The 21,969-nt window shown below is 39.0% G+C and overlaps 2 protein-coding genes across 7 annotated transcripts in view; one reads left to right on the top strand and one right to left on the bottom strand.

Moving 5' to 3' along the window:
* gpc5a (glypican 5a) overlaps window positions 1-21,969 on the top strand; it is a 310,361-nt gene that overhangs the window by 162,601 nt on the left and 125,791 nt on the right. The window contains exon 11 of the transcript XR_006822159.1: window positions 7,483-7,578. The gene's annotated coding sequence lies outside the window, so the exon portion shown is untranslated. The remainder of the gene's footprint in view (window positions 1-7,482; window positions 7,579-21,969) is intronic.
* gpc6a (glypican 6a) overlaps window positions 6,543-21,969 on the bottom strand; it is a 297,605-nt gene continuing 282,178 nt past the window's right edge. For all 6 annotated transcript variants that reach the window (XM_046032409.1, XM_046032411.1, XM_046032412.1 and 3 more), the window contains 3 exons: window positions 11,616-11,746; window positions 9,678-9,853; window positions 6,543-7,924 (listed from right to left, as the gene is read on the bottom strand). In XM_046032409.1, the coding sequence (XP_045888365.1) occupies window positions 7,701-7,924; window positions 9,678-9,853; window positions 11,616-11,746 (531 nt within the window). In that variant the 3' untranslated portion in view covers window positions 6,543-7,700. The remainder of the gene's footprint in view (window positions 7,925-9,677; window positions 9,854-11,615; window positions 11,747-21,969) is intronic.

The following is a 21,969-nucleotide window of genomic DNA, read 5'->3' on the forward strand; positions in this document are numbered from 1 at the left end:
TAGAAACTTAAGATTGGGCAGCCATACACATATTACCCAGCAATGATCACTGCATATGTGGGCTATGTGACACGAATATCAAAGAAAAAAAGACTCAATTTATTCTTTGGAATCATTTTTTTTATACTTCACCCCGTATACCTTATGCGTGCTACAGACGTTTGAGACTTTTTTACCCACAAATGTTTGTGGTGTGAGACACCACGGCAAAGCATGATCACAATCATTCTTACCTTAACTACTTGTTTATTATTGTAAGATGACAAAGAAGCCCCCAAACCTTAAAGAAGTAGTCATTTTAATTCAAGCCACAGTTTTTCCCTAAACTTAACTACTTCCTTAACAATAGTGTTATCACATCAACAGGGACTTGTAATGGTTTTAGAAGGCACAGACAAAATATAGACGTTGTCTAGCCGATAGGGGCGTCAGATCAACAAACGCTTCTGGACATGGGATTGTTAAATTGTGAGACATGGATTTTTGTCCAGGAACGGGTTGTCTTTGCATGTCACCGCTTCACTGTAGACATCCCAGCTTTTTTTTAGTAATTAGCTGCAACTGTAAAACTGCTTACTCAGGAAGGCTCCTGGACCTGACGGTGTCTCACCATCGTGCCTGAAAATCTGTGCGGACCAGCTGGTCCCCATCTTCACTCAGATCTTCAACAAATCACTGGAGCAGTGTGAAGTTCCCTCCTGCTTCAAACGCTCCACAGTCATTCCGGTCCCAAAAAAACGACTAAATGACTACAGGCCCGTCGCCCTGACATCTGTAGTCATGAAGTCCTTTGAAAGACTGGTGTTGGCCCACCTGAAGGACATTACAGGCCCCCTGCTGGACCCCCTGCAGTTTGCCTACAGGGCTAACAGGTCAGTGGATGATGCTGTCAACTTGGGTCTGCATCACATCCTGCAACACCTCGACTCTCCAGGGACATATGCTAGGATCCTGTTTGTGGACTTCAGCTCGGCGTTCAACACCATCATCCCGGACATCCTGAGCACCAAAGTCACCCAGCTCACTGTGCCAGCCTCCATCTGTCAGTGGATCACAGACTTCCTGACTGACAGGAGTCAGCAGGTGAGACTGGGAAACATCACATCCGGCACCCAGACTATCAGCACTGGGGCCCCCCAGGGGTGTGTGCTCTCCCCACTGTCTTCTCCCTCTACACCAACGACTGCACCTCAGGGGACCCATCTGTCAAACTCCTGAAGTTCGCTGACGACACAACGGTCATCGGCCTCATCCGGGACGGTGACGAGCCGGTCTACAGACCAGAGGTTGATCAGCTGGCTCTCTGGTGCGGTCAGAACAACCTGGAGCTTAACACGCTCAAAACTGTGGAGATGACCGTGGACTTCAGAAGGAGCCCCCCCACTCTGCCCCCCATCACCATACTCAACAGCCCTGTGTCTGCTGTGGAATCCTTCAGGTTTCTGGGCTCCCATATCCCAGGACCTGAAGTGGGAGCCCAACACTGACACGATCATCAAGAAGGCCCAGCAGAGGATGTACTTCCTGCGTCAGCTCAGGAAGCTCAACCTGCCTAAGGATCATCCAGTCTGTCCTCTGCACCTCCATCACTGTCTGGTTTGGATCTGCCAGCAAAAAGGACAGGGACAGACTACAACGTACAGAAAAAATAATCGGTGCCAACCTGCCCTCCATTCAGGACTTATACATTTCCAGAGTCAGGAAACGGGCAGGAAACATCACTGCAGATCCATCTCACCCCGGACACAACCTGTTCCAGCTCCTCCCCTCTGGTAGGCGCTACAGAGCACTGTACGCCAAAACCAACAGGCACAGAAGCAGTTTCTTCCCACAAGCCATCACTATGATGAACAGCTGATTTCTGACTCACAGTGTCAGGAACAATTCCTGTGCAATAACCCAGTAACTCTGCCTCTAATCAGCCACCTGTTTACTGTTTTCCACTTATTTATTCACCATTCTCTATTTCAGTGCTGTTCATACTATGTCATATTGTATATACTGTATACCAATACACCTACCTCAGGTCATAAGGTCATAGGTCTTATTTATTTTTTCCAGCATCCTTTGTACTATGCTCCATCACACTGTGTACATGTGTACATGTATGCATGTATGTGTACCTGTATATTATATCCACCTTCAACATGTACATAATGAGAATAGTTTATTCTTGCATCCTTTGCACTCTGATCACTGCACTATTTGTCAATATGTCTATATTGTTTTGTTCATAGTGTGTTTATTAGTGTTGTCTATTCTGTAGTTTGTGTCTGATTTTATTTTATTATTATTTTATTATTGTGTTATGGTATTATTGTATAAGTAAGCACATCGTGAGCAATGTACAATCCTGAGTCAAATTCCTCGTATGTGTACACATACCTGGCAATAAAACTGTTAGTTAGGTGGACTGACTGAGGTGGCTTTCTGCAGGGCTTCAGCTGTCTGAAATTTATTACACACCTGAAAAAAGGCTTTTGAAGTTTGGAGTAATATAATCTGAGTAAAATTTGAACTGGATTAGACTATACTTGGCATAAACAGAACTGTTATGTGTCCCAAGCAATTTTTCCATACATCAGTTGATATTTTTACATCCAATGTGTCTTTTCCAATGCACACTTTCTTTATAGCCTCTGTAGAGGGTAGGCTGAAACTTGTACAACTAGAACAAAGCATTGTAAAAAAATAAGAGATCTGAACAGGGTTGTTTTTTCAGATTCTGAACAATGGAGTTAAAAAACGCTTTTAGGACAGCAATGATAAATGAAGACACAATAGAGAAAACTACAGTAAACAAAGTCGTTTTTTTAATAAAATGTTTATTATTACCTTTGTATTATTTTCTGTATACAAGAATGTGTAACAAAAGCCAAATAAGCAATCCATTTTAGTTTTTTTTTTTTAAAAATGGTAAGGCATGTCTGCTTGTATAACCGTCAACTTCAGTTCCCCCAAAACACTTTGAACAGCGTGCACTGACAGCTCCGAAAATCTTAATGTGCTCCTTAGTTATCTGATTTTGCAAATCACAACAGTACCACACTCACAGCAAATGTCTTAGCAAAAGTGCAGCAAACGATTAACATCAAAATGGAGAAGACCTTGCATAACACGTTTTGTTCTAAACATTCTGTAAAAAAAAACTTCAGTCAACCACAGTTTTACTCGTACCCGCCCCTCACCCAGTTTTTAAAATGCCAAAGAGAATGAACAAGACAAAATAAATAAATATGGCTCACAGACAAATTAAGTTAAGCAGTGAAGCATCTCAGACAGCGATACTGTATGCCTGACTGGGGTAATGTAGCTTTTCAGGACCGAGTGAGGAATACACAAGGCAGTGGAAAATGGCAAACATTCCTCTCGTCGTAATGAGAGAAGACTGTTGTTTGTACTGATACAAGCTCTTTGGAAAAATGACCTACTTCTGAAACAGTCTTTCCTTAATTCACTTCCTTTACTGTAGCTGGAGCACCAGTAAAGAGCTGCCATATCCTCACTCATCCAAAACTCTTGTTATTGCAATCACAGATCTTGTAGAGGCGCTTAAGGGTGCATTGGACCTTTGTATGGCTGCAGATGCTTACTGAGTTTTTACACTTTGAGAAACATAGTTAAGCCTCAGTGAGGAGGCAGCAGTGCCAAAGCTTAAACAATGCCAGTATCTGCAGCCACACGACTAGCTTCCTGCCTTATTATCGAACACGCTCTGTGCTGATTGTTCCGCCTCACTTCCCACCCTGACTCAGAAATATACCACAATATTTTTTAATACTTGAAATCTGAATTTATATGGTTGTGTCTGACTGAAGTGATTTATAACCCACTAACTTGTGCTGCCAATCAACTCTCTTCTCTTCCTGTTGTGTATTTATTACATTTACCAATTATAGAATCAACAAAGCACAAAGATCATCTGAATGCAACTTTCTGACTGTCCAAGTGAATCCAATTTTAAGGAACAATAAAGTATGACGCTGCACTTGACATCAAAAGAAAAGTGCTGACACATTATTTGTGTTTAATTCTAAATGTCAGAACATCCTGTATCGAGTGTAGTTGTAGTCTCTGAGAAATGTAAATGAAGCTTAAATTGAAATGTCAATCTGAGCTTCATCAGTCCAACGGCCCCATGTAGCAGACCATGATTTTTACATGAAACCTCCTTCATAGCAATTATCTGCTATTCAGGACTGTACTCCTGGGTAACAGATCAGGAAAACTGCTGCTGTATATCAGGCCTGACAGCCTGTTACTTTAATAGTATTTTATTCAATATTCAGCACTATAAATAGTTACTGCTGGATGTCCATCCTGACTAACTACCCCCCATTTGTCTGAAACAGCACCATTTAGTGCTTCTGCTAATGAAGTAGGTTTTGACCGAGGTTTTTACCTCTGCCAAACACAGCTTGGTGGTGTGCTTGTGTGAAGATACCATGATCCGGCCGAGGACACACGAGCAATCCAAAATATTCAGGAGAAAAGTGCAATACAGTGTAACCCATGTAACTTCTGCATAAACAGCAGCATAAATGCTATTTTAGATTTTGAGAGGTTGGGTAAACTGTGTTTAGTCTCCACAGGTGGATCTCGTACAGGCTTTGACATCAAAAGGGCTCAACAGGCTTGCTCAGTCATCCCCGCAGGATGCGCTGATATTTGCATGCGCTGTTTCGGCCAATCAGAATGGATTCACCGACCCAGATCTTAAAAATGCTCATTGCGTTATAACCAAGCATCCATTTTCTTTTCTTGGCATGTTATCTTTATATTAGCCCCACTCTAGTCAAATTTTCATCTAAATGCAGAGAAAATCTTTACTGAATTACCAGAAAAATGGCAAAAAAGCTAAATAATGCATGTTTCCATCCACTGATGTTGTGTCAATATTAGAAGATGGGTGCCTTGAGATAAACAGAGCGCAGTCCTGTGCCATTAAACTATTGCTGAAGGAGAGGGCACAATGAGCATTAAAAAGCGGTAATTAAATCTTAAACTATGGAAAACCATGTGGAAAACATGATGGAAATATGGCATTTGTTTGTTTCTTCCATTAATTTGAATACAGTCTCCTCATCGCTCCACATAGATCTTATGTTCTCATTTGCCGCTATCTTTCAACTCTTCAGTTTAGCAGAAGCTGCAGCAGTGGATGTTTAAGTCACATGCTTCAATTACATGATTTATTTGCCAAGTCCGTTTCCATTGCACTTTGACGCATTTTGTTTTTCCACCTCAGCCCACAGTAAATACCTTCTGTTTTTTTATGGATTTCTGGAGTTACCAGGTTTTCTTTAACACACTAATAGAAAATGTACATAAATACAGGTTAATGGAAATGCATGTGCGGTCTGCCCCTGCATTGATTAACTACCCTGGACAGTATAACATTGGGGAGGACCTTATGTTGATCAGTTCACTTCTGTTGGCTGGAGGCCTGTCGCATTCCACAATTAAGGTTTACGCGTCAGTGATTTAATTTTGCCATACTAGTTTTGGTGGCAGGCTGTGGTTCAGTCACCTTCTGCTAAAGTGGTTGCTGCAAGGAGTGAAGCGACAGAGTTCAACTGTTTTCCTGTCTCTTCTGCAGTTGGAGCTTCCTGTAGTGCTCCAGAGTCTCTCTTGTAAGTCATATGAGCCTACCTAGGAGACATTTTGCCTACAGTGCTGTCTGTGAAGACAGTCATGCTGGTGCAAATTTTGGCAATGTGGATATCAGTCTACTCTAGTTGTGTGCTCATTTGAAGGAACCAAAGAAGCACTGCACTTCACCCACAACTTGATTTGTGCCTTAGAACATCAGACATTTCTTTTAATGGCTCGGAGGATGTAGCTTGATGCTATTTTCACTCTCCCCTCATGCTGGCGACTGGGAGGGGAAACTCTTGTGTCCTATGCTTGCTTTAGTATGCTACTTGAAACCTACAGTCTCTTTGAGATGCTCACAGCAGCTGTTAATTTGTTACAGCGATGGGTTTGGGGAAGGCCCCTGTAGAGACAAGAGACGTGCTTATTGGCTATGTGAAATCATTTCAGGTGCTTACAGTTTGAGCTGATGGGATTCCTCCAGGCACCAGCATGAAGGTGGCTGCCTCAACTGCCCTCTTTTGTGGAACAGTGAATAGTTTCCTGTCTGTTTGTTTCTACAGTATGCCTGAAACATTTCTGGCACCTTCCTTTTCTATGTTACCAGAGATCTCAGCCATCGAGTTGTGTTTGTGGAGAGCAAGCTAGTGGTTTTGCTCCCTGAGCCTCTAGAGCCTGTTACAGGTCGAAGCCTGTATGAGATAAAGAATGAATGTTATGAGTAGTAACCCTAGTTTTAAGAGTTGTCAGAGCCCTCTAACATTGCTGACTTGGACATGCCTTTTAGGAAAACTTAGTACAACATACAACTTCTATAACCTGTAGCCTGGTGATGTGTTTGTTCTGATTAGCCAAACAAAAAGCGGCTCCATAGGATGTGAGCGGGTAAACCAGCAGTGCCTTTCAGAGGGCTGCGTATGAGCTCACAGGACTAGGATTAAAACATGTAACCTTCCATATATGTAATATAAACAAAGGAAAACATACAAAATAAATCATAGTCATGAATAGTTAAAGCCAAGTAAATAAATGGAAATGTCATTAACATATAACTAATAGCACTCATATTCTCTGAGTCCTCTGAGAATAAAAAGCAAGTGTGAACTGTTTAAGTGCATGTTAAGTACCCAAACAGAAGAGAGTAAATCAGGTAACTGAATGTTGTTAGCAGGCAATTGTAGTATAATGGCTTAGTGTTGTTGAAAAAACCTTTTTTCATTTTACAGGTGATCAAATAATTTGTAAAAACAAATAATACATTTAAAAAATGTAGCCATTAACTAAACCAGTAAGATTACATTACAGTACCTTCCAGTGAAATACATACTGCAACTGTTTTATAAGTACAATACAATCAGTTAAATGATCTGAAAATATAGATCTTCTTTCTGTAATTGGTGGATGTTTCCTGCAGCTTTATAAACTTATGAAGCCAACAAAAATAATCTGTGCAAAGTAGTTCTCTCTCTGCAGTACATTAGCACTTTCTCAGAGATAATCAAATGTGCAACTATATAGTGGCTGTAAAAACTACTGCTGAAGCCACACTGATATGACCAAAGGGGAAACCAGGTGCTAACACTGTACAATCCGGTACCGACCAATTCAAAACTGTGTAGCCTGCGTTGAAAAAAGCCTAAAAAATGTTTTTTGTCAGGTAACATCATTTCCATGCATGCACACAGTAAGACTTTCTCCTTTTGTCTGAGGGGGACAAGAATAGCAGGATGATGGGTGTTCACAACTTCATCATACAAAGGAAAAGAAAAATAGATTCCCCCTTATCTGAAAAATCAGATCAGATGGTTTTCACTGTCTAAAAGAGAAGCATGTTTTTCAAAATCCACTTTAGAATAATGATAAAACACCACATTTTCTTTTTTTCAGAGATGTGAAAGCTGGTTCAGTGATGGCACCGAGCATTCTTTGGGGGACAAGCAGGATGCAGCACTGCACTCACTTCCAGTCCTACCATAGCACACAGTAAGCCATTCTCTTGTTTCCAGGAGGTTGTACATGTCCAGTGAGGGAACAGCAGTAGAACTTGCTGTTAAACATACTGTCTTGGACAGTATAAAAGTCAGCGATCAGGCCACACTCGTGTATTATCTCCATTGAGTCTGCATTGCCCAGAGTGGGAGTGTGAGGGCCACTAACAGCAGCAGTAGGGAGGGTCCACGGGAAAGTGACTTGCCTGCGGCTGCTGCTGCTGCGCGTTCATCACTTCTGTCTGCTCCGATCACAGGAGCCTCTGTTCCAACAAAAACAAACTCTGTTGTGCAGCCGTCAGAGCATCCGCTGCCACTACCAGAACTACTGCCCTCGTCACCTGCAGCAACAAAATCACACAAATTCAAGTTCACATAAAAATAATATTATCACAAGCAGCTTTGGTCCATGGCGAGTGGAAAGTGAGAAGATAATTATTATGATAATAGTAATAATAATTGTGATATACAGTAGGTAGTGCTAGAATTGTTAAATCAACTTGCTGATTTGTATATAACTCTTTTCTGAGCTAGCATCATCCAAATTCACACCAGCACATGAATAAGTGATTGCATTACCGTCATAACGCTGTTGGGTTTTGGCGCTGATTGTCTTCATTTGAGTAGGCAGGTTTAGTAGGTTGCTAGTTCAACCTGTTCCATTCAGTTTAGTACAAATCCAGGCCAAGCACTGTTTGTAAGATTAGTCAGTCAACAGTAAACTATCTGCAACAGTTATCACATCATGATTGTTTCTGTGGCTTTTCTGTTCTTTTAATAAGCTGTTAACAAGGAAAGTACTGTTCAGTTTTAAGATTCTTAAATGTTATTGAGCTAATTCTATGTTGCAACAGACTGGGTTAGGACTTGTCGGAAACTAATTCACCTTAAAACAGTCTGTCTTGCATACAGAAATACAGTCTAGGGCGGCAACGACTAGTCAATCAAAAGAAAATTAATTGCCAACTATTTTGATAATCAATACTCAATTATTCATGAGCAGTGTGCCAGTAAAGACAACAACCTACCGTAACCTACCGCCTTTTTCTTAAATATAAATAAAAACAACCCACAGAAATCAAACTGCTATAACTAGATTTATTATTCAACCAGTGGTAATAGTATATTATATTGAATTATGATGAATATAGTAATAAACATATTATTGTCATAGGCTACTAACAGTATACTTTTAACTGAACATTATACTCTTTATTTAATGTTATATTATACTAATACTCTTATGTATACTAGTTCCTCCTCCAGGTTGTGGAAAGAGTCTCTGCAGTGGACAGATGCAGATTTAGAGTCAGGGTGCCAGTGTGCCAATATTTGCTCCTTCTAACAGCCTCCTCTGTAGAGCAACACGCTCCCCTTGTTCTGCTTTACTAGTTATTGTTATAAATATCGTTTAACTGTGTTCAAGTTGAGACATACACATTTCAAAATGTCAGTATTTGTGCATTTTCCTTGATAATCAAGCAAGTAGACTCATAGTACCATTTGTTCCATTATAATAATATCTGCAATGTGACTTTTTCTCCAAATCGTGCTGTCCTAGACTAAAGCAGCAATTTCGTCCTTTTGTATAATGCAAAACTAAACTACTGTGAGGGAAATATGACAGCAATAAAAATTGAGTTGAGGTACAAAATTTAGCGGCAGCAGTCATGCAGCCACACGTGTTATTTGAAGCTCAGAGAATTTTCCATCTCGTCCACTGAATGGGATCCACAGAATCAGAAAGAAAGAACTGGAGATCTTCCTAAACACAGGCTCAGCTGTCTATCATTGTCTGTGTCACACCGTACCTACAGCTATTTATTCTCCTAATAATGTCAGCCTTGCCACAGTGTGGCACTGAAGCATCCTGTGGAGTTGTATGATGACTTGCTACATGAATGATACCTGCGATCTTGTTTCATCTTTCCGCAGGGGTGTTTTTGTGTATGTGTGTGGTCAAACACAAGTCAAAACCAAGATGCAGTCACAGAAATCAATAGAGAAACTTTTCTCTCTTCATTTGTTTCAAATGTTTATTATTATCTTGTCTCCACCTGCACTTCCAAACACCTGAGAGATTGGAGAACTTACTAGAGTCCTGGAAGTAGATGTCATTTCCATTGTAGGCGTTCTTTAGCTTGTTGGTCATGACACGTAAAGCCATGATCTGCTGTCGTATCAGTGTGTCAGGCCTGGTGATATCCACATCCACCTCTGGGTTGTTCAACTGGTTGGTTAGACCCTCCTTCACCACTTCAGGGAAATATCTGGACACAATTCCACACCAAAAATGTAGTATCCCCTGGAAGCACTTTTAAAATGGCCCTTTATGGCAATATTTTCTAGATGTTTTACAAAACTTCTGGATGACATACTATATGGATGGTTTAGCAGATAACAAAGTTGTCCATATTTGCTTAATTTTACAGTAGAGTACATTTAAATCTACAAATGATTCAAATGAAGTTATCAAGTGGCATCAGTAACACTGAATAAGAGCCTATCTGCAGTATGGTGGTTGACAGCGCTCAACACACAGCAACTTCAGAAAACACAGGCAATTGACCGTAATACACGAGACAGATAATCTGTGAAAAAAATCTGGTTCCTGTCAATCACTGTTCATGCACACGGTGCGTAGCCCCCCTCCTCGTACATTCTCTCACTCAGTCAAGCTCAATATCTTCAGCGTGTGGCTTCAGCAGTTTTCCAAAAACAACGGCTGAGAAACAACCACAACTCACGAAAGAACTACCCAACTCGCCTTTGCCAACAACAGCGTATAGTACAAAACACATGTGTGAACATCTCGAATTGATGAATGTCAACGAGGCATGATGACAAAGTGGGGAATAACTTCTGAGGGGGGACGGTGGTGTACTAGCCTCTCATCATGCTGTTATATTTTGTCAAAGCTGCTTCTGAAGCCTGGGGCACGCTGTCTTGGAGCTGATCAGTGTGGTTGCAGTGTCACCCCACTTGTGCAGCCACTGTGTCCATCTCTTTCACTTACTGAAGGGTGTTTAACAAGTGAATTTGAATCCTTGCTTTCAACTCCACACAACGATAATCTGTAGAAGTTGCTCATGATCTTTGGTAACAGGCTGAGAACCCAGAAAGTAGACCAACTGAAATTAGACAGAACTACAAGAGCTACTTTCTAAAGAGGGCTGCTTAAATCAGACAAAACGTAAGTGTGTAATCAGGCTTAATAGTCTATTTCATGTTGGGAGAGAGAGCCCTTAACATGTCTGAGGCCCATGAATTTGTCTTTTTTAAACATAATAAATCCAAAACAATTTGATTGCTGTGCAATGGAAATAATGCAGTACATGAGAAAGTTAAGATGTGCTCCTAAGGGTGGAGTGTATAATTTAATTGCTGCAGTAATTGCAGTCTTTTTTACGTTTTTACATTTGTTGTGCACGTGTGTTAAAGTCTCATCATTTAACCATTAATGTTCTTTTTCATTTAATAAGTTTTATAAAAATAAAAGTGCACATAGCTTGAGTTTAAGTAACAGGAGAATTTGATGATTTCATAACTCCTAACATGGTCCGACTGTTACTGACGTTTTATCATCTCTGGGCAATCAATTCACCAACCAGATTTTGGAGCAATGCTTAAAAATGGTACTGGCACAAACAAGATAATTAACATGTCTTTTATCGCACCATCTGGTTATTTTGCTATTTGGAGGGGTCCAAAGTGGTGGGGAGATATATTTTGTCTGCCAGCATCTCTGGTTCACTGTCAGAGAAAACAACTCACTGTCCAATCTACTGTACAGCGCAGCTATACTCTACCCGCTGCAGATAAGAGGTGTTGAAAACGCCAGAGTCCTCTGAGTATTAGGGCCTCAGAGCTTATATAGAAGTTCTCCATATAAGCACTAACCATTGTACTTCGAGAGAGAGTGTTAATCTGGGAACACAGTGTGGTTATTTTAATCCCTGGCAGGCAAAATGTGATAACCGTAGAGGGGGGGTGACTTTGCTGTGGTTATAAAGAGTAGCAAGAAGTCCTCACCTGCCCTTAGTGTGGCTGTTCCAGCACTGCTCCTCGTCAGACTCTGTGAGCTTGCCCTTGGCACAGATGTCATCTGGCAGGTTGGACCAGAACTTCTTGGATTCCTTCAATTTCTCTTTGATGTCAATCACCTGCCAAGGGCCAAAACAGGAGGACAGAAATATATTAGGTAATAATTCTAAATTTCAAAGGTTCTAGTGGTGGATGAAGCACTTAGATCCTTTATTTAAGGAAAAGTAACAATACCACAGTTTAAACTCTCTGTTACAAGTAAAGCCCTGTATTCAAAATTGTACTTCAGTAACAGTACAGTATTGCCAGCAAAATGTACTCTAAGTATCCAAAGTAAAAGTCTCACTATGCAAAATGGCCCTTTTTTCTGTAAAATTATGGAGCCTTTAAGGCCCTGAGAGATTACATATAGTTTTTATCTTAAGCTAACACACAATATCACAAGATAATACTTTATACACACAAGTTACCATATTATTGTACGCAACGAGTGAAAACATTCTCCCCCCAGGACTCTCCAGGGCAGTTTATAACTTTATCATCAAGTACATTATGATCTCATCTAAATCCCAGCATAGCTTTGCACAACTCCAACCTGAGCCACCTGTGAGAGTCTATGGGGCCTTTAATCTATAACAATGCATCATATTTAATAAGTTACTAAAGCGGTAAAATGAATGAAGCAAAAAGTACAATATTTTCCTCTGAAATGCAGTGGAGTAGAAATATAAAGTAGCATAAAATGAATATATTTAAGTAAACTACAGGTATAGTACCTCAAAAATGTACTTAAGTTGAGTACTTAGGCTAATGTATTTAGTAACTTTCCACCACTGTGTAGTTCTCAGAATGAATGTCACTTTGATTCCACTATTTTCACTCTAAAACTGACAATGGAAAATATTCAAAGAGAGAGTTTGATTGTTTGTTATAGATAAGATATAGATTAAAAAAGGAAAAAAAAAGCTAGAAACAAAAAAAGAAAGAAGCAAGAAACAAAAAAAGAAAGATACAAAAGCAGAAATACAACAGACTCCAATAGTTCCATCTCTGTCTAAGATTGTGATTTTAAACATTCATGTAGCAGCAAAAGTTTGTGCACAACCCCTTCTGTTCATTTATTCCATCAGGAGAGAAGTACTTTTGGACTGCCCGGGGTTCTTTTTCTTTCCATTTTGCTTCTTGTCCTCTTACATCCATATTGTGTTCATCTCTGATTCATACAAGACAGACTTGGAGTCTCGCATTTGATATTTGGCATGAGCAGTCACCCCCGACTGATTCCATCTGGACTCAGCAATAGATTCGAGCGGATTACCAGCAAACTGGTGGGGAAAGAAAAACACGAGGACTCATCATGTACAGAAGCACATTGTGTTACTTTTGTCATTTTGATATTGTTGGTTTCAATCATGAAGACACAGAACATCTGAATATAAGGGTTAAGATATTTATTAAGGATTACTCGCAAAAGTTAAGTATGCAAAGTATGCATCATATGTATAAATATGTTAAGAGCATCACTTTGTTTATCATATAAACAAACTCACAGCATGAACACTAATTCACCCAGAAAGTTGGAGATCCTATTAAACATTTTTAAACTTAAAGGAGTACTTCAACATTTTGAGAAATAAGCTTGCTCACTTTCTTCCCGAAAGTTAGATGAGAAGATTGATACTACTTTCACATCTGTTCTTTACAAATAAAGCTCCAGCTAGTAGCCAGTTGGTTTAGTCTAGCATAAAAAACAACAACAGGAGGAAAAAGCTAGCCTTAGCTCTGTCTAAATGTTATGTACCGTACCGTTTCTTGGACTCTCCGTTGGTTGAATGGCAACAGCCAAGAAATAGTCAGGCACATAACCCCATGTGAAGCCACAACTTGTCGCTGTACCTCAGTTTTTGTTTGATAAACAAACAAGATATTTGTTAATTAGTGAGTTAATGTTACCGATATGCAGATCTTCATACAGAGCGCCAAGCTAGCTGTTTCCCCCTGTTTCCAGCCTCTGTGCTAAGCTAAAGTTATCCAGCTGCTGACTGTTGCTTCCTCGCTGTTACTACTAAAAACTTTATACAAAATGTTCCCAATGGACAGATGACTCTGGCTCTGTTATTGTAAGATAGATAGAACACAGGTTATCTTCTGCTTAAAAACTCGAAACAAAAATTCCATCTTTCCATCTATCTATCTACTTTTTCCCCCTGCATCCATAAAACAAGATGAAGCCACAAACTGAGCCCTGTATTAGACAGTTGATGTATTCATTGTGTGTGTGTCTGCTTGTGTGTGTTAAAATATATTTTGGCAATAAAGAACACTGTTGATGGGTCGCAACCTCTCTGTGAAATTCTATTGCTTTCAACAGTGTCGCAATTTTTTCTGTAAATTGTTTTGGACTTAAACCAATTTCAGCTGCTGAATTCTTCAAGGCTCTGAAACGAATAGAAAATATCTGTCTCATTCAATCTATACCCAAATATTTCAAAAACATCTGATTAATGCAAAGCTCACTAACTTTATTCTTCATCTAAATTATATTACAGCTGAGTATACAAACATGGATTTGTTGTACCTTAACTTTTAGAGATGAAACCTTGTGATATTATTAATTACTGCTCTGTGCAGAAGTTACCTGCCCTGGCTAAAATCTTTGACCCACACAGTTGAAACGGTTGTTAAAAGAGTTAATTCAGGATTCAGATGTAGGCTAATTACTATGGCAGTAACTCAGAATACATATCCGAAGAATTACACATGTCCCACTAACAACTCCAAACCTTTTCATTTATAAGCGTGAAGTGAAACAAGTTTACGCCTTTTACGCCAGGCCTCTCTGAGATTCTAAACTATTAACTTACTTGTTTGGCCACTTAATGGCCTTTTCTGGAGCTTTCAACCATATTCGACAGCAGCGTCATATAAACATAAAAAACGTGTGTTAGGTTGAAAGCTCCAGAAACAGCTAGTTAGTGGATGTTCAATTGGGATTGTTCTATTGACAAATGCAATAATAAAATGTGATGCTTTACATTTAAAGCCAACATGGATGAGAAGTCCTAAAAAGTGCAACAGACAAAAACCTTAAAATATACTGAAATTGCATGTCAACAGATCCATCTCCATGACAACTAAACAAACTCCCTCTGCTGACTGTGTAATAAGGTTAAAAGTTTCAAAAAATACTACAAAGTGGATCTTGAGTTGGGTTTGTTTGAAAACTACTATTTCCAAGGTCAAGATTGAGCTTTGATGTTTAAAGTAAAAATAATGACACGTTCAAAAAAACCCCACATACTTTTGTCAAGAATGCTCTGAACCGCATGGTGAATCCAATTACTTTCTGAAATGCTGCAAATTCTCTCAGACTTGCCATCTCTGAATCGATGTGTTTAACACCTGTTTTTGTACTTTATAACACTAAGTTACCTTTCCAGCAGTGACTAAGTCTATCACATAAATTTGCATAGTTTTATTTTGTACACTTTGGCAGCTGTATTGCATATTTCAAACAGTACAGGGATTAATGAATTTACAAACCCTAGCAGATCAGGTTTCATACATTTTTCATCAGTGTAACTGTTATTTTCACACATGAGACCTATTAATAGATCAGGCACAGTGTATTAATGCTAAAAATCATAAGTCCGCTTTCTTAGAAGTAACTACGTTATCTAGAGTTGCAATGATTTGAAAGAGAATAACTAGAATAAAAATTAATTCATTGCAAACATAATTAGACCCCTGGAGCTTTAGGACACTTAGTTGCACTACTGCAATATGTTTCTAAATGTAATTTAATTGCAATTCACCCTTTCCTAAACTGACTTTAGTTGCAATCCTTGTCAAGCTTTCCATTCTAGCATGGCACATTAACAGTTTACAATGGTAACAGTGGGAGATTTACCATTGAAATTCTTAGTAATTCTTTAAACGTCTTTGGTTTCACACAGAGGTAAACAAAAGCAGCCTTTCATTTCTAACTGATTAATTAGCATTGCTCTGTAACACTACTATTACAGTACAGCAATATAAACATAAATAAAAGTTATGTTGTTCTAGCATAATCAAGTTTGGATGCCTATTATATAAATAAAATACTTGGATGCATACTTTAGACGTATTAACTGTTTTGTATTTAAAAAAAAAAACTCTTAAAGGACCACTGTGTAGGATTTCAGTGATGTTGACGATTGTAACTGAGTCAGCTCTGACCACGGCTGACTGAGCTAATTAGATAACAGCAGCTAGTTAGCCACGGTTAGCAGTTACTTAAGCAACAAGTAATGCTATCTGTTCATCAGCAAACTCCGTAAATCACAGCGAGCTGAAGCAGTGCTCCTGGGGGACATGGTGGGGAACTTAGACTTAGCAGGCAGGCAGCGAGGCAGCTGACTTGTGATTTATACATACATTTTTACTGTATACCGTGCTATCAGGCCATTTTACAGTAATTTACTGATTAGTAGTTGGATTCCGAACTTTAGTCAACATACATGCATCTAGGAGTTATAATCAAGTGTTGTCAGCTGTCAATCTTGGGTTCACTTTGTATGTTGAGGCAGAGTGCTTTGTGGTTGGCGGTCAGTTCAGGATGTGGTACTGACTGCTCTACCGGTGGAGAGACAGTTGAGAGAGAGCAGGAGCTATCAAATTAGCTCTATCAAGCCTGAGGTTATAACCAAGTGAGCAGCAGCATTTCTTAATCTTGGCCTTGGCTACAGGCCACAGTAGCCTGTGGTTCATTCAATAAAGCCCCTGCTGAATGGAGTAAACACCTCATACAATATAAATTAACTTCAGGGTGCAGAGATGTTGAGTTATATAACTACTTCTCATTATGCTAAATATTTATTATATTTATTTATTATTAATAAATATTTATGTAACAGTGTTACATCTGCAAGTGCCAGCTGTTGTTTTGACAATTAGCTCTCACTGAGATCAAAACATTAGTTTAGGAAAAGGTAGGAAATAATGAGATGAACCTTGTGGTTATTTAATTAAAAAACTTGCACATTCATAAACGACCACTCTCCCCTTCCCCAAAACCATATCCATAATCCTATTGTAAAATTATAATCCCATTGCTATATTTTGTATTTCTGTAAGTTGTTACAACTTCTTGTTCATGGTTTGGTTAAAGATTTTTTTCCTACTTGATTTGATTAATAGCCCAGGCTTTTATTTGCTAAAAAATCACTGAATTGACCCCGCCTATATTTGGGACAGGCGTCCGTGTGGGAGAGGCCTTTAATTCCTTTCGCACAAAACTGAAATAGGCTACTATGAAACTGTTTATTTATTTCAAACAGTATGAATTTTACTTAAAATACTTAATTAATAATTAAAATGATCAAATAATATTAAATACACGTCATTCATTTGATCTACCTCCAACAGACTGCTTATGCACTTTTATTTTGCAGGCAGCAACGTAACAAAAACAACACAGTGCAGGATGTGATAAGTGTGGCAGAAGTTAGCAGACAGAGAGCAATGGACTTTACATGACAGTATTCACAACTTGGATTAATTTTTATGAAAAGCTGTTCTGATTCTTTTGCTCACAGACTAAAGTAACGGACACATTCAGACTGAATTTGCGCTTCGAAGGTAACGGCCGAGTTTTTTTTTCTCCTCTCTTGTACCATGCCGGTTGCACCAGTAAATGTATTAGAATTAGACTTTGGGTCTTGCTGTTTCCGTTAAATGAACTGAATGGTTGAATTGTGGACAATAAAACCGATCTAACGATGTGTTGAATTGTCCATACTGACACATTGATCATAACTTTAAACATTAACATTTGTATTCACGATCAAAGCAGCTTAGAAGCAGCTGAAGCGGCGCAACCCGGCGGGATTTAACAGGTTTTATACATCCAAAGAACTTATAGCTAAACCAGACCAGGCGTTTAATCCAGGCCTGCGTTTATTTGTCAAAATGTGTTCCCACACCAGGCCAGTAAACGGGGTAGGCGGCTATTTGGGACTCTGCTATTAATTGAAGTTTTATGGTATGCTGTTGCAATCCAGGGAAGCCTATTTAGACAACGTATGTGATGTTGGACTAAACAAACAAACTTGACTTGACTACAGATAAGTTGAGGCTATTCTGCCTTTAACTGATTAACAGCATGTTGCTAATCACAGTATGTTGATCCACAGACAATGTCAAACTTTTCATGGCTATTAAAGCCATATTGTAATTTTCTACTGTAAATGCAAAGCCATGACCACCAAAAACACTTGTTTTGGATTAGCTAGCAGGTGTCTGAGTATCTACACACCTAAAATATAGTTTCAGTTAACATTTTAACAGCTATTCTAAATTAGTGTAGCTAGATAATCAGACTGAACTGCTATTTTGTCACACTTAATTCTTATAGTTTGATATTATATTCTTGTTGGTATGTTATTTTGATGGTTTGATGATTACTTTGCTTTGAGCTAACCATTAACACTATTTTCAGGTGATGCGGGAGCTTCTGTGGAACAGTTAACTTAATATTTTTTACCTTTTTCAAATCAATCGGGAAAAAAAAATTTGAAGAATTGTCTCTTTTCTGTAACTTGACTAACAATGACCTGTGCAACTTATCCACACTATTTTTCATAGTAAATGGTCTGTACTTGTAGCACTAAAAATGCTTTACACTACATATCACATTCACCACATTTACACATGCTACCATGGAAACTAATCATTAACAAAACTATAAGGGCACACGGAGAGTGTTGATCTCCACCAAGGCCAATAGTCTAGTCATCTATGATCTCCATGCGCAACCACTAGGCTAAATATGTCTGGATATATTTCCAAAATTAATTAGAATTACATTGTGTCAAAATGTGGTTGTGCCAAGGTGACGCCTCACAATCTCAGCTTTGCAGTAAATATGTATTTTGCATAAATAGAAATGTGGAATTCCGGATTAATCTGGAAAAATCACATCCTTGATTGCTTATTTCTTACATACCTGTTGCATTTTTTTCTACAGTGATGTTTGAGGTGGCTGTTACATTTTGTCGTATGTTTAGTTGTGGCACACCATTCACTTTAATCACTGCCATGGCCATAGACACCGGTGTTACAATTGACCTATCTCGCAATATCAAAAAAAAGTGAACAGTGTATCCGCCCTGTGATTCGGATCTGCTCCAAAATGTGGGTTCTTCCTTGGCCCATGCCACACCCCTTCCAGCAAATGAAAATAGGGCCAGTAGTTCTTCTGTAATCCTGCTGAGAGACAAACAAAACCCAAACCAAAAACATAACCTCCTTGGTGGAGGTAACAAAACAGAAAAAAAATTAAATGGCCTGCTGTATCAGAACAATACAAGGGATCAAGCACTCGGAGGTGTCCAGATAAAAAAAAAACAACGGACAAAAGGGAGTAAATGGCACGACTGGAATTTACAGAAAGTGGTATTCTGTGACTCCACCTTGTTTGCTGTTTTATTTTATCAGGGCGCCTTTTTAATGGATTCTTACATAGGTAGACCTGATGGAGGCCGGTCAATTTAAAACACATTTGTTTTACCATTTTCCACGTTGTTCTAAGTGCACTTTGATGCTTTGTTCTGTTCTTCAAGAATAAAAAATAAGCAACTAATTCACACATTCCAAAATATATGTTTGCTTAAATCCAGATTGTATTCTTTGGCTTCTACAAAATTATCATTCAGATAACTACGAAAAATAAACGTCTTTGAAAAATATCCTGTTTTTTTTTATTTTTGACTCTATTAAAGTTGAAGCTCTGGTTACTCATTTAAAGTGCATGTGGACACCAGTTATAGCCAAAAAAGCACACATACTTTTAACATGACAAGTGAATGTCCATGAACTTGTATACACACACACACACACACACACACACTCGAACACATCCCCCATCATGTCCTAGTTACACTTGGGATTTGGGAGAGTGCATACAGTGAAGCCTCAGGTCTTAACAGGACATGAAAGGGCCTGTACCAACAGGATGCCACTGCAGGAGACTGCCCTCAGATTTGATGTGGTAATCCTGTCATAGAGACACCAAAGCTGGTTAGGTTTAACACATGCTGGTGTGGCTCTGATTCATGATGGCCCACGGCATCCCAGCACTGACAACAAAATCTGGCTCAGATCAGAATGTGATTGGTCATTTTACTTGAAGTTTAAAATTTAACCATAGCAATGTGACATTGGTCCATTCTGGAAGAATGGAATGGAATTCAGGAGGAAAGGATAACTCATTTCTAAACATAAATGTATATAAATCCACTTATGAATCATATAGGAATAGTTGACTATGAAAGTGTATTATGGAGTGTGCTCCATCTGTATAACATAATGTACAGCCCACATAAACAGGATCAAGAGTTCAATATCAGCACAGCCTATTCTACTACACAACTACAGCAGTAAACAAGCATATGTTAATAAATAAATGCAAATAACACAACATAAGCACACACACTGTTCTGAGGGTGAATTGTGAAGTGAGTCTTTACATGAGTGCCAAGGGGAAGTGAGTCTGACTCCAGCTAAAATAGTTAACTGCTTTCACCGCATCTGTGCTGCTGCTGCAGCCGCCGGATTAGATGCCTGAACCGTCAGTGTCTCTCCTTGTCTCACTGATAGCCCAGACGTCAGTGCTGCTACTGCTTTACAGACACAGCTAAATACAGGTTCATTGCTAGAAGAGAGCAGTGATGGAGATTTTTCTAAGTTGGACACATCATACCTGCTTGGTTTCCAATTTCAGACTATACACTCAGTTGTGAGTTTATTAGGTACACCTGGCTAAAACGGATGCTGCCTAATACAACCCCTCTGCAATAAATCATTGATGTTTTAACGTTCCGTTTTAGTTTAAACTGTTTTAGAGAGGTGTTGACTCCACTGTAGGGTCATTCTGAGGCTATTATTTTACAACAGGCAACTTGTGTTTAGTGATCTTAAGTAATGTTTATCAAATTAGGCTAAATGGCTTGCCAGCCTGACTAACAAAAGCGTTATCCAAACACAGTACATTCACATATGGCTAGCATGTTGATTGCAAGATAAGGTAATTTATCTATTAAGCTAGCTGCAGATTTATGATTTTATGATTATACAGTGGGCAAAGGTTCCTGTGCCTATATTTACTTTTCAAGTCTGCCCTAATATCACATTCACATGCCATATGTGCTTTGAGAGGGCTGTTGCTTACTGTAATCATTCCTCCTCTTTATATCGGTCGTATGTGTAGTTCCTCTACAAATGCATCTCTTCACAGGGAGCAGGGAGTTGAGAAAATCTGAACCTATCCTTTAAATATTTTTACTGACAGATACATACAGAAAATGTGATTTGGGGATTTAGGTGATCTAATCCTTACATTTTTTAATACTTTAGGCTGACTCACTTTGATCTAAAACTACACTCATTCAAGACTAATAAAGTGCATCCCACATCTATACTACGAACAACACCAAATACCAAGCAGGGCCTTGTGACAACATAAAATAGACAATCTCCTCAAAACCTGCAGTTTTAATAGCCAAAGTAAAAAAAAAACAGCAGCAGTTTTACCATTCTAATTTATTCCCACCTTTCCTATGTGTACTGCCTGAATTAAATCTTTATCACAGCACGCCTCCTCTTAGGTTTGCTGTATCTTGGAAATGGTATCAATTGGTTGTTGATCAGCGCATGTAGTACATGTTAATGTAGGTCTTGGCACTTTAATTAGGACTTTCACAGGTCAGATCCACCTGTCCCATTTTAAAATAACAGCCATACATATAGTTAATTCTAGATAGCAATAATAAAACCGTAATAAACATGGATACAGCAAATTGGAAAGAACTGACATACTTATCTCAAGTCCAGCTTCTGATTATAATATTTTATGATTGTTTGTTTTGTTAAGATTTTATCTTGGCATATGACTAGTTTTTTCTGAGGAAGGAAACAGTATGAATTTTACTTAGGAAGGCTCACAAATGTAATGTGTACATAATTTATGTCTATCTTCAAACTGCCTGGTTGTCACTGTGAAGAGCTGTATCCACAGTGGGCGGGGAGCTATAGCTTACTGAAGCATGGATTAAACACTGCGATTGGCCCCTGCTCACGTCTCTGTAAACAACAGCGATTCTCAGCACAAGAACACACATGGGCCATTAACGAAGCCTATCTAAATCGATTTCACAAAACAATGTGATCCACTATGACTCACTGTGTTTGAGAAGAAAGCATTAATCGCAACCAAGGCACGCACCATCAGCTTGTCAGTCCTGTCAAATGACTCATACAATACTTGATTTGGGGATTAAACAATAATAATATCCATCCATCCATC

Source organism: Micropterus dolomieu, linkage group LG20 (genome assembly GCF_021292245.1).
Source record: "Micropterus dolomieu isolate WLL.071019.BEF.003 ecotype Adirondacks linkage group LG20, ASM2129224v1, whole genome shotgun sequence".
NCBI lineage: Eukaryota > Metazoa > Chordata > Actinopteri > Centrarchiformes > Centrarchidae > Micropterus > Micropterus dolomieu.